The sequence below is a fragment of the Bombina bombina genome, chromosome 1, assembly GCF_027579735.1.
Source record: "Bombina bombina isolate aBomBom1 chromosome 1, aBomBom1.pri, whole genome shotgun sequence".
NCBI classification, from domain to species: domain Eukaryota; kingdom Metazoa; phylum Chordata; class Amphibia; order Anura; family Bombinatoridae; genus Bombina; species Bombina bombina.
In genome coordinates this window covers 242,476,545-242,493,637 of record NC_069499.1, presented here as the reverse complement: position 1 = coordinate 242,493,637, position 17,093 = coordinate 242,476,545, and the positions used below count along the sequence as shown (strand labels likewise).

The window sequence follows — 17,093 nt, the reverse complement described above, 5'->3', positions numbered from 1 at the left end:
GAATTAGTGCGTTATTGGTAATCTTAGAGCTATCTCAAGTTTATTATTACTCCCAGGACATGTGTTCAAATGCATGCAGTTGCTGGTTGCAATAGGCGATAGCTTTTTAAAGAACAATCTCAATTATCAAGTATCTAGCGTTTGAGTCTGCCTTGTTTATTCTCCTTATAACTTTGTAGACATCACATTCAGTGGGGGTCCACTTTTTGTTTAGAGTTAAATCTAATAAAAATGTCAGCTCTGAAATTGTTCTGGTTGAGAGAAATGGTTATTGGCATATATCAGTTTATAGGGCAACCATGTTAAGTGCGAAAGCAATAAATATATTTAAGCTTATTTGTTTTTGGTTGTAAGGGGATCTGTCAGGGTTCATATAGTAGTAATCTAGACATTTATGTTGTACTGATGTCTCTTCTGTTTAGTTACGACACACATTGCGCAGGTTCCTTGAAGATCAGCTGGCCCCTAAAGCTCATGAAATTGATCAGAAGAATGATTTTAAGGACATGAGGGTGAGTACCTGCTCTGTCAATACAATAGCCACAGGGCTCACCAAAAGGAAGATCATTTAAAGGGACATTAAACACTTAGAGATGGTAATACAAAATAATAACAAAATGAGATATATATATTCTGAAATTGTAAGCGTTTCAGTACCTGTTATAAATAGAAATACAGAAGATGTTACGTTATATTCCACACAGCTATTGCCTGCACACTCTAGTGACCTATTTATAATTGTCCCTAATTGGCCACAGCAGAGCAGGTTACAGCATGGCAGCCCCCATTGTTTTATAGATACTTTGAGAATAACATGAGGATGTATTTTTTCTTTTTAGACTAATCTTTTCATTGAATGCGTCCTACTATCTAGCATTTATTTAGTGTTTAATGTTGCTTTAAGGAAACAGTACAACAGGGTTTATAACAAATTATTTATCTTGTAAGGTGTATCCAGTCCACGGATTCATCCTTTACTTGTGGGATTTTCTCCTTCCTAACAGGAAGTGGCAAAGAGAGCACACAGCAGAGCTGTCCATATAGCTCCCCCTCTAGCTCCACCCCCCAGTCATTCTCTTTGCTGGCTCTAAGCAATAGGGTCTCTCTCGGAAGGTTAAAGTGAATGTGGTGTTAGAGTTGTAGTTTTTGTTCTACAAGCAAAAGTTTGTTATTTTTAAATGGTACCGGTTTGTACTATTTACTCTCCAGCAGAAAAGGGATGAAGATTTCTGCAGAGAGGAAAATGATTTTAGCATGTTGTAACTAAAATCCACTGCTGTTCCCACACAGGACTGAGGAGTACAAGAAAACTTCAGTTGGGGGGGAACGGTTTACAAATTAAGCTGCAATAAGGTATGTTCAGTCATTTATTTCTAGACAAGACTGTGATAATGCTAGAAAAGGACTGATAAGATCCCCATGAGGGAAGGGTAAGCTTTATTCAGAGACTAAATATGGAATTACAAGCTTACATTACAGGGCTAATTTATGCTGGTTGACACTTTTTTATGGCAAACGGTTTTTACTTATAAACATCGTTTTTGAGACACTTTTTTTTTTTTTTTTTTTTTTTTGCTAGCTGTGTAATCTTACCAATGCTTTAGGTACATACTGTGAAAATTTCAGAAAGTTTGGTGCATTTTTCACTGTTTTGGAAAATTGTGTGCCTTTTTTATTTTTTTTTTATTTCTTAAAGGCACAGTAACGTTTTTTTGCAAAGTGTGATTTCTAAGCCTGTTTGTCTTACTATTAGTCTGTTAAACATGTCTGTCACCAAGGAAAATCCTTGTTCAATGTGTTTAGAAGCCATGGTGGAACCCCCTCTCAAAATGTGTCCCACGTGTACTGATATGTCTATACATTTTAAAGATCGTATTGTTGCACTTAAAAATGTGGCCCAAGATGATTCTCAGACAGAAGGTAATGAGGTTAACTCTTTTACCTTACTAGATTTGGCGGCAGATATGGATAATACCCTCCCAGTATTTTTATCTAAGCTGCCCGTGTTACCTGCAAAGCGTGATAGCTCTGTTTTAAGAACAGATTATGAGCATTCTGACGCTTTAGTAGCCATATCCGATATACACTCACAACGCTCTGAAATGGGGGCGTGGGATGTGCTGTCTGAGGGAGAAGTTTCCGATTCGGGAAAGGTTGCTCCTCAGACAGACTCAGATACGTTGGCATTTAAATTTAAACTAGAACACCTCCGCTTATTGCTGTCTGACTGTGACCCTTTGGTGGTCCCAGAGAAATTGTGTAAAATGGACAAGTACCTAGAAGTTCCTGTTTACACTGATGTGTTCCCGGTCCCTAAGAGGATTGCGGATATAGTAACTAGGGAGTGGGATAAACCAGGTATTCCGTTTGTTCCCCCTCCTGTTTTTAAGAAAATGCTCCCCATATCTGACACCACGCGGGACTCGTGGCAGACTCGAGGGGGCTGTTTCTTCACTTGCTAAACACACAACCATACCAATTGAGGACAGTCGTGCTTTTAAAGACCCTATGGATAAAAAATTAGAGGGTTTACTTAAGAAATTTTTTGTTCATCAAGGTTTTCTTCTCCAACCTATAGCGTGCATTGTTCCTGTAACTACTGCAGCTGCTTTCTGGTTTGAGGCGCAGGAAGATGCGCTCCAGACGGAGACCTCATATGAGGATATTATGGACAGAATTAAGGCTCTTAAGCTGGCTAATTCTTTTATCACAGATGCCGCTTTCCAACTAGCTAAATTAGCGGCAAAGAATTCAGGTTTTGCCATTCTGGCGCGCAGGGTGCTATGGCTCAAGTCTTGGTCAGCCGATGTGTCGTCAAAATCCAAACTGCTGAACATCCCTTTCAAAGGAAAGACCCTTTTCGGGCCTGAATTGAAAGAGATTATCTCAGAAATCACTGGGGGAAAAGGCCATGCCCTCCCTCAGGACAAATCCTTTAAGACAAAGAACAAACAAAATAATTTTCGTTCCTTTTGAAATTTCAGGAGCAGTCTTGCTTCATCCTCCCCTGCTGCGAAGCAAGAGGGTAACACTTCACAACCCAGGGCAGCCTGGAAACCTTACCAGGGCTGGAACAAGGGTAAACATGCCAAGAAGCCTGCAGCTGCCCCCAAAACAGCATGAAGGGGTAGCCCCCGATCCGGGACCGGATCTAGTAGGGGGCAGACTCTCTCTCTCTCTTCGCTCAGGCCTGGGCAAGAGACGTACACGATCCCTGGGCCTTAGAGATTGTATCCCAGGGATATCTTCTAGAATTCAAGGACTCCCCTCCAAGGGGAAGGTTCCATATTTCTCGTCTGTCTACAGACCCGACAAAGAAAGAGGCGTTCTTACGCTGTGTAGAAGACCTACATACAATGGGAGTGATCCACCCAGTTCCAATTGCGGAACAAGGGCTGGGGTTTTACTCAAACCTGTTTGTGGTTCCCAAAAAAGAAGGAACTTTCAGACCAATCCTGGATCTCAAAATTCTAAACAAATTCCTCAGAGTACCATCATTCAAGATGGAGACCATTCGAACAATCTTACCAATGATCCAGGAGGGTCAATATATGACTACCGTGGATCTAAAGGATGCTTATTTCTCTTGTTAAAGGGACACTAAACCCAATTTTTTTTCTTTTGTGATTCAGATAGAGCATGCAATTTTAAGCAACTTTCTAATTTACTCCTATTATGAATTTTTCTTGGTTTACTTGCTATCTTTATTTGAAAAAGAAGGCATTGAAGCTTCTTTTTTGTTTCAGGACCCTGGACAACACTTTTTTATTGGTGGATGAATTTATTTACCAATCAGCAAGAATAACCCAGGTTATTCACCAAAAATGGGCCGGCATCTAAACTTTCATTCTTGCATTTCAAATAAAGATACCATGAGAAGGAAGAAAATTTGATAATAGGAGTAAATTAGAAAGTTGCTTAAAATTGTATGCTCTATCTGAATCACAAAATAAAAAATTTGGGTTCAGTGTCCCTTTAAGTGTATCCAGTCCACGGATCATCCATTACTTATGGAATATATTCTCCTTCCCAACAGGAAGCTGCAAGAGTCCACCCACAGCAAAGCTGCTATATAGCTCCTCCCCTAACTGCCATATTCAGTCATTCTCTTGCAAGCCTCAACATAGATAGGAGGTCGTGAGAGTCTGTGGTGCTTTCTACTTAGTTTATTCTTCAATCAAAAGTTTGTTATTTTTAAATGGCACCGAAGTGTGCTGTTTATCTCAGGCAGTATTTGGAAGAAGAATCTGCCTGCGTTTTTTCTATGATCTTAGCAGACGTAACTAAGATCCATTTGCTGTTCTCACACATTCTGAGGAGTGAGGTACTTCAGAGGGGGAATGGCGTGCAGGTTTTCCTGCAGATAAGGTATGTGCAGTAAAATATTTTTCTAGGAATGGAATTGACTAAGAAAATACTGCTGATACCGAAGTAATGTAAGTAAAGCCTTAAATGCAGCGATAGCGACTGGTATCAGGCTTATTAATAGAGATACATACTCTTATAAAAATGTGTTTTAAAACGTTTGCTGGCATGTTTAATCGTTTTTTAACATATGTTTGGTGATAAAACTTATTGGGGCCTAAGTTTTTTCCACATGGCTGGCTTAAATTTTGCATAGAAACAGTTAACTGAAGCTTCCCACTGTTGGCTGTGGCAGTTTGTTGTGTCTGTTTTTAAAAACGTCTGTCATTTTTTTGATCTGTTTTTTGCATTAAGGGGTTAATCATCCATTTACAAGTGGGTGCAATGCTCTGTTACCTTATTACATGTACTGTAAAAATTTCGTTTGTTTTACTGCCTTTTTTTCACTGTTTTTCAAATTTTGACAATTTGTTTCTCTTAAAGGCACAGTAACGTTTTATATATTTGCTTGTTAACTTGATTTAAAGTGTTTTCCAAGCTTACTAGTCTCATTATTAGTCTGTTCTAACATGTCTAACATAGAGGAAGCTCTGTATTCATTATGTTTTAAAGCCATGGTGGAACCCCAACTTAGAATGTGTACCAGATGTACTGATTTCATGTTAAACAATAAAGATCATTTTTTGTCTTTAAAAACATTATCACCAGAGGATTCTGTCGTGGGGGTAGTTATGCCGACTAACTCTCCCCACGTGTCAGACCCTTCGACTCCCGCTTTAGGGACTCACGCTCAAATGGCGCCAAGTACATCAAGGGCACCCATAGCGTTTCTTTTACCAGGGGATTCTGTAGAGGGGAAAGTTATGCCGACTAACTCTCCCCACGTGTCAGACCCTTCGACTCCCGCTTCAGGGACTCACGCTCAAATGGCGCCAAGTACATCAAGGGCGCCCATAGCGTTTATTTTACAAGACATGGCAAAGGTGGTGAATAATATTCTGGCAGCAGTATTAGTCAGACTACCTGAAATTAAAGGAAAGCAGTTAGCTCTGGGGGTAGATACAGAGCATACAGACGCTTTAAGAACCATGTATGATACTACCTCACAATATGCTTAGTCTGTGGGTGATTTTTTTTGACTCAGGGAAGATGATTTAACCCGATTCTGATATTTCTACATTTAAAATTTATGCTTGAGAACCTCCACTTGTTGCTCAGGGAGGCTTTGGCTGCTCTGAATGAATGTGTACAATCGCAGGGCCAGAGAAATTGTGTAGACTGGATAAATAATATGCAGTGCCGGTGTGTACTGATGTTTTTTCCAATACCTAAAGAGGTTTACTAAAAAATTTTTAATAAGGAATGGGATAGACCAGGTGTGCCGTTCTCTTCCCCTCCTATTTTTTAGAAGAATGTTTTCTAATAGTTACCACCACACGGGACTTCTGGCAGACAGTTCCTAAGGTGGAGAGAAGAGTTTCTACTCTAGCTAAGCGTACCACTACCTCTGATGAGGACAGTTGTGCTTTTTAGATCCAATGGATAAAAAATGTTTATTCAACAGGGTTTTATCCTGCAGCCCCTTGCATACATTGCTTCTGTCACTGCTGCTGCGGCGTTCTGGGTTGAGTCTCTTGATGAGGCTTTACAGTTAAGCGACTCCATTGGATGAATATATTTGACAAGCTTATGCTAGACAATTCCTTTGTTTTCTGATGCCTTGTTCATTTGACTAGACTAACGGCTAAGAATTCTGTTTTTTACTATACTGGCACGCAGAGCGCTATGGCTTATATCATGGTCAGCTGTCGTGACTTTAATAAATAAGCTACTTAACTTCCCTTCAAGGGGCAGACCCTATTCGGGCCTGGTTTGAAGGAGATTATTGCTTATATCACTGGAGGAAAAGGTCATGCCCTTCCTCAGGATAGGTCCAAATCAAGGGCCAAAAAAAAAAAAAAAAAAAGGTCTAATTTTCGTGCCTTTTAAAAATTTCAGGGCAGGTGTGGCATCCTCTTCCTCTAAGGCAAAACAAGAGGGAATTTTTGCTCAGTCCAAGGCGGTCTGGAGACAATCGGACCTGGAACAAAGATAAGCAGGCCAAGGAGCCTGCTGCTGCCTCTAAGGCAGCATGAAGGAACGGACCCCTATCCGGTAACGGATCCTATAGGGGGCAGACTTTCATTCTTCGCCCAGGCGTGGGCAAGAGATGCCCAGGATCCCTAGGCATTGGAATTTATATCCCAGAGATATCTTCTGGATTTCAAAGATTCCCCCCCAAAAAAAGGGGAGATTTCGCCTTTCACAATTATCTGCAAACCAGATAAAGAAGGAGGCATTCTTACATTGTGTACGAGATCCATCCAGTTCCAAGAGAGGAACAGGGACAGAGTTTTTACTCAAATCTGTTTGTGGTTCCCAAGGAGAGGGAACCTTCAGACCTATTTTGGATCTAAAGATCTTAAACAAATTCCTCAGAATTCCGTCATTTAAGATGGAAACTATTCGTACCATCTTAACTATGATCCAGGACAGTCAATAGAGGACTACAATGGATTTGAAGGATGCTTATCCTCACATTGTGATGCATAAAGATCACCATCGTTTTTCAGGTTTGCCTTTCTAGACAGGCATTACCAGTTTGTAGCTCTTTCCTTTGGGATATCTACAGCCCCAAGAATCTTTATGGAGGTTCTGGGGTCGCTTTGGCGGTCCTTAGACCGCGGGGCATAGAAGTGGCCCCTTATTTAGACGACATCCTGATACAGGCGTCAAACATCCAAATTGCCCAGTCTCATACGGACGTAGTACTGGCATTTCTGAGATCACATGGGTGGAAAGTGAACAAGGAAAGAGTTCTCTATCCCCAATCTCAAGGGTTTCCCTCCTAGGGACTCTGATAGATTCTGTAGAAATGAAAATTTACCTGACTGAGTCCAGGTTGTCAAAGTTTCTAAATTTCTGCTGTTTTTTCATCCCATCCGCACCCTTCGGTGGCTCAGTACATGAATGAAATCGGCTTAATGGTAGCGGCAAGGGACATAGTACCGTTTGCACGTCTACATTTCAGACCGCTGCAACTATGCATGCTCAGTCAGAGGAACGGGGATTACACAGATTTGTCCCCCTGTTAAACCTGGACCAAGAGACCAGAGATTCTCTTCTCTGGTGACTATGTCGGGTCCCTCTGTCCAAGGGTATGACCTTCCGCAGGTCAGATGGGACAATTGTTACAATAGATGCCAGCCTTTTAGGTTGGGATGCAGTCTGGAACTCCCAGAAGGCTCAGGGATAGTGGACTTAGGAGGAGACCCTCCTTCTAATAAATATTCTGGAACTGGGAGTGATATTCCATGCTCTTCAGACTTGGCCTCAGTTAGCAACTCTGAGGTACATCATACTCAGTCGGACAATATACACGACTGTGGCTTACATCAGCCATCAAGGGGGAACAGAAGTTCCCTAGCGATGTTAGAAGTCTTACAATAATTCACTGGACAGAGACTCACTCTTGTCTATCAGCTATCCATATCCCAGGTGTTGAGAACTGGGAGGTGGATTTTCTAAGTCGTCAGACTTTTCTTCCGGGGGAGTGGGATTTCCTCCAGAGGTCAAGACCAAGCAGGAGAGGGCTTTGGTGTTTTTGACGGCGCCTGCGTAGCCACGCAGGACCTGGTATGCAGATCTGGTGGACATGTCATCCTTTCCATCACGGTCTCTGCTTCTGAGACAGGTCCCTCTACCTCAGGGTCCTTTCAACCATCTAAATAGAATCAATCTGAGATGGACTGCCTGGAGACTGAACGCTTGATGTTATCAAAGCATGGCTTCTCCGAGTCAGTCATTGATACCTTAATACAGACATGAAATCCTGTCTCTAGGAAAATTGAACATAGATATGGTGTAAATATCTGATTGTTATGAATCCAAGGGTTACTCATGGAGTAAAGTCTGGATTCCCAGGATATTATCTTTTCTCCAAGATGTTTTTGAGAAAAGGGTTGTCAGCTAATTCCTTAAAAGGGGACAGATTTTTACTCTGTCTATTTTTTTGCACAAGCGTCTGGCAGGTATTCTAGACGTTCAGGCATTTGGTCAGGCTTTGGTTAGATCCAAGCCTGTGTTTAAAACTGTTGCTCCGCCATGGAGCTTAAACCTGATTCTTAAGGTTCTTCAAGAAGTTCCGTTTGAACCTTTTTTGTTCCATAGATATCAATCTTTATCTTGGAAAGTTCCTTTTGGGTAGCTAATTCCTCGACTCGTAGAGTCTCCAAGTTATCTGTGTTACAATGTGATTCTCCTTATCTGGTCCTTCGTACGGATAAGGTAGTCCTGCGTACCAACCTGGGTTTTTTCCTAAGGTGGTATCTAACAAGTACATCACTCAAGAGATAGTTGTTCCATGCTTGTATCCTAATCCTTCCTCAAAGAAGGAACGTCTATTACACAATATTGGACGTGGTTTGTGCTTTAAAGTTTTACTTACAAGCTACTACAGTTTTCATCAAACGTTCACCTTGTTTGTTGTCTATTCTGGACAGAGGAGAGGTCAAAAGACTTCAGCAGCCTCTCTGTCTTTTTGGTTAAAAAGCATAATTCATTTAGCTTATGAGACTGCTGGACAGCAGCCTCCTGAAGGGATTACAGCTCATTCTACTAGAGCTGTGGTTTTCACTTGGGCCTTTTTTAAATGTGGCTTCTGTTGAACAGATTTACAAGACGGAGTCTTGGTCTGCGCTTCATACTTTTCAAATTTAACAAATTTGATACCTTGCTTCTTCGGAGGCTATTTTTGGGAGAAAGGGTTTTTTACAGGCAGTGGTAACTTCCGTTTAAGTACCTGCCTTGTCCCTCCCATCATCCGTGTACTTTAGCTTTGGTATTGGTATTCCATAAGTAATGGATGATCCGTGGACTGGATACACTTAACAAGAGAAAACATAATTTATGCTTACCTGATAAATTTATTTCTCTTGTAGTGTATCCAGTCCACGGCCCGCCCTGTCACTTTAAGGCAGGTAATTTTTTCATTTGAACTACAGTCACCACTGCACCCTATGGTTTTTCCTTTCTCTGCATGTTTTCGGTCGAATGACTGAATATGGCAGTTAGGGGAGGAGCTATATAGCAGCTTTGCTGTGGGTGGACTCTTGCAGCTTCCTGTTGGGAAGGAGAATATATTCCATAAGTAATGGATGATCCGTGGACTGGATACACTACAAGAGAAATAAATTTATCAGGTAAGCATAAATTATGTTTTACACATTCCTATCCACAAAGATCATCACCAGTTTCTCAGGTTTGCTTTTCTGGACGAGCATTATCAGTTTGTGGCTCTCCCTTTCGGGTTGGCCACTGCTCCCAGAATTTTCACAAAGGTGCTAGGGTCTTTCCTGGCGTTGCTAAGGCCACGGGGCATAGCAGTGGCGCCTTATCTAGACGACATCTTAATTCAGGCGTCGACTTTCCAAAGAGCCAAGTCTCACACGGAAATTGTAGTGGCCTTACTGAGGTCTCACTGGTGGAAGGTGAACATCAAAAAGAGTTCTCTCTCCCCCCTCACAAGAGTTCCCTTCCTAGGAACACTAATAGACTCGGTAGAAATGAAAATATTTCTGACGGAGGTCAGAAAGTTAAAACCTGGTTTTCTTCCTAAGGTTGTGTATAATAAGAATATTAATCAGGAAATTGTTGTTCCTTCTCTGTGTCCTAATCCTCCTTCGAATAAGGAACGTCTGTTACACAATCTTGATGTGGTTCGTGCTTTAAAGTTCTATTTACAAGCAACTAAGGATTTCAGACAAACAACTTCATTGTAAGAGGAGAGGTCAGAAGGCGACTGCTACCTCTCTTTCCTTTTGGCTGAAAAGCATCATCCGTCTGGCCTACGAGACTGTTGGCCAGCAGCCTCCTGAAACAATTACTGCTCATTCTACCAGAGCAGCGGCTTCCACATGGGCTTTTAAAAATGAGGCTTCTGTTGAACAGATTTTTAAGGCAGCGACTTGGTCTTTGCTGCATACTTTTTCCAAATTTTACAAATTCGATACTTTTGCTTCTTCGGAGGCTATTTTTGGGAGAAAGGTTTTGCAAGCAGTGGTGCCTTCCGTTTAAGGTGCCTGTCTTGTTCCCTCCCTTCATCCGTGTCCTAAAGCTTTGGTATTGGTATCCCACAAGTAAAGGAGGAATCCGTGGACTTGGATACACCTTACAAGAGAAAACAGAATTTATGCTTACCTGATAAATTACTTTCTCTTGTGGTGTATCCAGTCCACGGCCCGCCCTGGCTATTAAGTCAGGTAGATTTTTTTGTTTAAACTACAGTCACCACTGCACCCTATATGGTTTCTCCTTTTTCTTCCTAACCTCCGGTCGAATGACTGGGGGGTGGAGCTAGAGGGGGAGCTATATGGACAGCTCTGCTGTGTGCTCTCTTTGCCACTTCCTGTTAGGAAGGAGAATATCCCACAAGTAAAGGATGAATCCGTGGACTGGATACACCACAAGAGAAAGTAATTTATCAGGTAAGCATAAATTCTGTTTTCTAAAACTGCCCTGACTGTACAGATAAAAAAAAAAAAAGTTATCCTGTTGGCACCTTTCAGTATATAATCATAACAAAACAAAAACTGTGTTGCAGGTGTCATATCAATAAAGCTAATTTAACTTTTCCTTAGTTTGTCTCCCATGTTAGTGTAATGATGAAGTGCTTTATAGGAATAAGTCCCTTACCCTACTATTAACTCATACCATATAAATACATTTTTATGAATAATATGAATAATTCTCTCAACACTTTATTTTGTCCTTGCTGTATTTAATTAGCTGTATTTTATAGTTCTTCTTATATAACTTCATGTACATTATTTGTTTATATGTAGCTGCATGTATCTTTAGATTAAAAATAAATAAATGTGTAGCCAGCAGCAGTAGTATTCAATGTTTCTATTGTGTCCCTCTGGTACTGAAAGTGTTATTAGTTTGTTAGTTTACACTTAATGGGAAAGTGTACTGTAAAATTGTTTTTGCATTAATGTGTTTCCAATGATTTGTTATACCTAATGCATAGTATAAATAAATAAATAAATATATATATATATATATACTAATGTTTAGGTTTATTTTGTATTTGAAATAGCTGGTTTTGTTCTTTGAGACCATAACCCATTACAATGGGTTGAGTTTACAGGGAAATCAGATCTCCTTATTTTATCACTTTCTGTACACACAAGTGCTTCTTGTTATATTAGTTTTGTCTGTAAACAAAAGTACAATACTTTATAATAATTGAAAATTAACATTTTATTACTTATCTCTCATGCCTCCCACTGGAAGTGTAATGTTTTTCTGCTGGCAATGTTTTCACAGCTTTTCTATAGCCAATAGTTAAGTATAGAAACTTTCAGTATAGGTAAACATTCCACAGGCAAAATTGGCTATTTGAATGCTAAAATAAAGGTAAAGCAGCTATTTGTAAACTATTTTATACACATTAGCAGGAAAAATTGATCACTGGGAACAAATTAAAGGGGCTAAAGCTGTGTATACTGTCACTTTTAAGACTAAATAAAAAGCAACTAAGAAACTCAGATGTTAAATATCATCATTTTTTAATTTTTAATTTTGTTTAAAAAAAAAATTTGTGAACAGTATTATTAGTTTGTCTTTTTATATATATATATATCTTATTACCTGCACAATGCAATGCAATTCTTGTTGATAGTTTTGATTTTTTTGTTTTGTTACTGAATGTAGGACTTTTGGAAGAAGCTAGGAAATCTGGGCGTTCTTGGCATAACTGCTCCAGGTCAGTACATATTTCCTAATATTCATTAGTGGGCGTTGACACAAGGATATAGCATATGGCAGACTGTAGGTATTCTAAGGAGACATATTGAACTGGCAAATCAGATGCTCTAATAACGCAGTTCTTCTTGCTGATTTATTACACACTTTCGGCCAGATTACGAGTTTTGCGTTATGAGTGGCTCGGTACTAACTTGCAAGTTATTTCCACCGCTCACCTTTAATAGCGCTGCTATTACAGGTTTTCCAAAAAACGGCGTTTGCAGGCAATATGGCAGCATTGAGCTCCATGCCGCACACAAGTACCAGTGCTGCTTTGAGCTGCTTTTAAGTGCTTGTGCACGATTTCCCCATAGACATCAATGGGGAGAGCCGGCTAAAAAAAAGCCTAACACCTGCAATAATGGAGCGTAAAGCTCCATAACGCAGCCCTATTGATTCCTATGGGGAAAGAAAATTTATGTTTAAACCTAACACCCTAACATAAACCCTGAGTCTAAACCCCCCTAATCTGCTGCCCCTGACATCGCAGACTCCTACATTACACTTATTAACCCCTGATCTGCCGCCCCCCCCCCCCCAACGTCGCCGCCACTATACTAAAGTTATTAACCCCTAAACCTCTGGCCTCCCAAATCACTAACACTAAATAAATATATTAACACCTAACCCTAAGTCTAACCCACCTAACTTTAATATAATTAAAATAAATCTAAATACAAATTACTATTATTACCTAAATAATACCTATTTAAGACTAAATACTTATCTGTAAAATAAACCCTAAGCTAGCTACAATATAACTAATAGTTACATTGTAGCTATCTTAGGTTTTATTTTTATTTTACAGGTAAGTTTGTATTTATTTTAACTAGGTAGACTACTTAACTATTTACTAGCTACCTAGTTAAAATAAATACAAAGTTACCTGTAAAATAAAACCTAACCTAACATTACACTAAAATTAAATAAATTAAATTAACAAAATACATTTATATATTACACAAAATAAAAAAGAAATTAAAATTTATTTAAACTAATTACACCTAATCTAATAGCCCTATCAAAATAAAAAAGCCCCCCCCCAAAAAAAAAAAAAACCCTAGCCTACACTAAACTGCCAATGGCCCTTTGCGGGGCATTGCCCCAAAGAAATCGGCTTTTTTACCTGTAAAAAAAAATAAATACAAAGACCCCAACAGTAAAACCCACCACCCACACAACCAACCCCCCCCCCCAAAAAAAAATTACCTAAAAAAACCTAAGCTCACCATTGCCCTGAAAAGGGCATTTGTATGGGCATTGCCCTTTAAAAGGTAATTTAGATTTTTATGTTGCCCAAAGTCCCTAATCTAAAAATAAAACACACCCAATAAACCCTTAAAAAAATAAAAAAATAACACTAACCCCCGAAGATCCACTTATAGTTTTTGAAGACCTTCCGATGCGGAGCGGCTCCGTCTTCAAGCCATCCGGCGTGGAGCCTCCTCTTTCGATGGCTCTTAAATTGCCCTTTAAATGACGTCATCCAAGATGGCGTCCCTTGAATTCCGATTGGCTGATAGAATTCTATCAGCCAATCGGAATTAAGGGGTAAAAAAATCCTATTGGCTGATGCAATCAGCCAATAGGATTGAGCTCGTATTCTATTGGCTGATTGGAACAGCCAATAGGATTAAAGCTCAATCCTATTGGCTGATGATTGCATCAGCCAATAGGATTTTTTACCCTTTAATTAGAATTAATTAGCCAATCGGAATTCAAGGGACGACATCTTGGATGACGTCATTTAAAGGAAACTTCATTTTTCAAGAGCCATCGAAAGAAGAGGATGCTCCACGCCGGATGTCTTGAAGACGGAGCCGCTCCGCGTTGGAAGGATGAAGATAGAAAATGCTGTCTGGATGAAGACTTCTCCCGGCTTCGTTGAGGACTTCTTGCCGCTTAGAAGAAGACTTCTCCCGGCTGGATGAGGATGATGTTCGGTCTTCAAAATCTGTAAGTGGATCTTCAGGGTTTAGTGTTAGGTTTTTTTAAGGGTTTATTGGGTGGGTTTTATTTTTAGATTAGGGACTTTTGGCAACGTAAAAGAGCTAAATGCCCTTTTAAGAGCAATGCCCTTTTCAGGGCAATGGGGAGCTTAGGTTTTTTTTGGGGAGGGGGGTTGGTTGTGTGGATGGTGGGTTTTACTGTTGGGGGGGGGGTGTTTGTATTGTATTTTTATTTTTTTTTAAAGGTAAAATAGCGGATTCTTTGGGGCAATGCCCCGCAAAAGACCCTTTTAAGGGCCCTTGGCAGTTTAGTGTACGCTAGGGTCTTTTTTATTTTGGCGGGGGCTTTTTTATTTTGATAAGGCTATTAGATTAGGTGTAATTAGTTTAAATATTTGATGATTTCTTTTTTAGTTTGTGTAATTTAGTGTTTATTTTTTGTAATTTAGATAAATGTATTTTGTTAATTTTAATTTATTTAATTTTAGTGTAATGTTAGGTTTTATTTTAACTAGGTAGCTAGTAAATAGTCAACTACTTACTAGCTAGTCTACCTAGTTAAAATAAATACAAACTTACCTGTGAAATAAAACATAAGTTAGATACAATATAACTATTAGTTATATTGTAGCTATCTTAGGTTTTATTTTACAGGCAAGTATTTATTTACTTTTAAATAGGAATCATTTAGGTATTAATTGTAATTTTTTATTTGGGATTATTTTAATTAGGTTAAAGTTAGTGGGTGTTAGGGTTACGTTAGGTTTAAGGGTTAATAACTTTAGTATAGTTACGGCAACATTGGGGCAGCAGATTAGACGTTAATAAGTGTAGTTAGGTGGCGGCGATTTTGGTGGCAGTAGATTAGGGGTTAATAACAGTAATGTAGGTTGCGGTGATGTTAGGGGTTAAGAAGTGTATGTAGGTAGCGACAACACTGGGGCAGCAGATTAGTGGTTAATAATAATTAACTGGTGTTTACGATGTGGGAGTGCGGCGGTTTAGGGGTTAATATGTTATAGTGGCAGCGATGTCCGGAGCGGCAGATTAGGGGTTAATAAATTTATTTTAATGTTTGCGATGCGGGAGGGCATCGGTTTAGGGATTAATAGGTAGTTTATGGGTGTTAGTGTACTTTTTGACACTTTAGTTATGAGTTTTATGTTACAGCTTTGTAGCATAAAACCCATAACTACTGACTTTCAGGTGGCGGTACAGATCTTGTAGTTATAGGCTGTACCGCTCACTTTTTGACCGGACAGGCAAACTCGTAATACCGGCGCTGTGGAAGTCCCATTGAAAAAGGACTTTTTAAAAAGTGCGGTAGTTACGTTGCATGACGGCCAAAAAAGTGTGCGGTACAGCTGTACCTACAAGACCGTGGTAGTGAAAAAGCAGCGTTATGAGGCTTTTTCACTCATAATGCTAAACTTGTTATCTAGCCGATTGTTTCCTGTCTTTTTCCAGTTGAGTATGGAGGATCTGGCATGGGGTACCTGGATAATGTCCTAGTGATGGAGGAAATATCTCGTGCTTCTGGGGCTGTCGGTCTGAGCTATGGAGCCCATTCTAACCTGTGTGTTAACCAGATTGTTCGCAATGGAAGCGAAGCACAGAAAGAGAAGTATTTACCTAAGGTAAGTACAGCATGACAGAAATGACATCGAAAAATACCTGTGTTGTTCATTAAGACAACTGGGAAGTGCAGATATTTGACCCCAGTGAGTAATGATGTAAGACTAACACATGGGCAGTGTAAGTCCATTATCTCTCTTTGCATATTATCAAATACTTACTGTATATAAGTGGAAACCCAAACTGATTTTTAATCAATAATTAAGCTCTATATGTTCATACAGTTTCTTAAAAATAAAACTGTTTGTTTATTAAACGTTTTCAACATTACAGGGACATAATACCCAGATACTAAATCACTTGAAACTGATGCAGCATTACTAAAAAAAAAGCTGACCTGAAAATATCACCTAAACATCTCTATGTGAAAAGGGAAGATATTTTACCTCACAATTTATTCAGTTCACCAGAGTACATGCTATGTGAAGTTATATTTCAGCTGTTGTCCTGCTGCAGTTTTTTTTTTTGGGGGGAAGGGATAGAACACAATAGCCAGTTTAGCTGTGATCTCCTAAATCTCATGAGATTTCATAGTAACCTTCCTATTTTTTTTTTTTAAATATTATTTTTAAGGAAAATCAACAACAAAGCATTGTACAGACAATAAGACCTTACGTCATGCAGGACTCATTATAACAAAGATTCTTCAGACATGAATTCCAACATCAAGAACTACATGCAACAAAAAAGTGATCATAAGTAGCTAAGTAAATATAGCCAACTCTGGCGTAGAGTTAAAGAGAAGACACATTTTCCCTTTTGGTCCTGACCGTACATAGTACCGCAATACTTTTGATATTTTCCTTATTGTTTTCAGAAAGGGCCCTAGGTGTACTGACACACTTTGGGTCTGGAAAGGGGGGGGGGGAGGGAAAAACCAACCCCCCCTCCCCCAGCGCAGAGTCTGCAGGGCCTTCTACCATTCTAGTGGTCTCTGTAATTCCTTATCCAAGTATGTGGGAATACTTCTAATATAACCAGTTCTGCAAAACTAATAGAGGAAAGAAAAGGAGACAAGCTTTGCTTCTGCACTGACATTGGATAGGTAATAATTATAGGGGCCCATTCAGTCAGAAATATTTTGATTCTAGACTCCTTTGCCTGTTGCAGATGGAAAGATTCGTATATGATTTGCTCTTTGACACCTTTTAATATAGATGCCATACTTGGAGCATTTATGGCCATCCAGTTTTTAAAAATATTGTGTCTAGTTATGAGTATAATAGTATGCGCCTAACCAAGTTAGGTCTAAGATCAGATTGTAAAAAAATATCTTCCAGAGAAAAGGAGAGCCTC

General features: G+C 39.5%; 1 protein-coding gene across 1 annotated transcript in view; it reads left to right on the top strand.

The window, feature by feature from the left end:
• IVD (isovaleryl-CoA dehydrogenase) overlaps positions 1-17,093 on the top strand; it is a 146,650-nt gene that overhangs the window by 37,078 nt on the left and 92,479 nt on the right. The window contains exons 2-4 of the mRNA XM_053697896.1: positions 423-512; positions 12,121-12,172; positions 15,630-15,799. Of these exons, the coding sequence (XP_053553871.1) occupies positions 423-512; positions 12,121-12,172; positions 15,630-15,799 (312 nt within the window). The remainder of the gene's footprint in view (positions 1-422; positions 513-12,120; positions 12,173-15,629; positions 15,800-17,093) is intronic.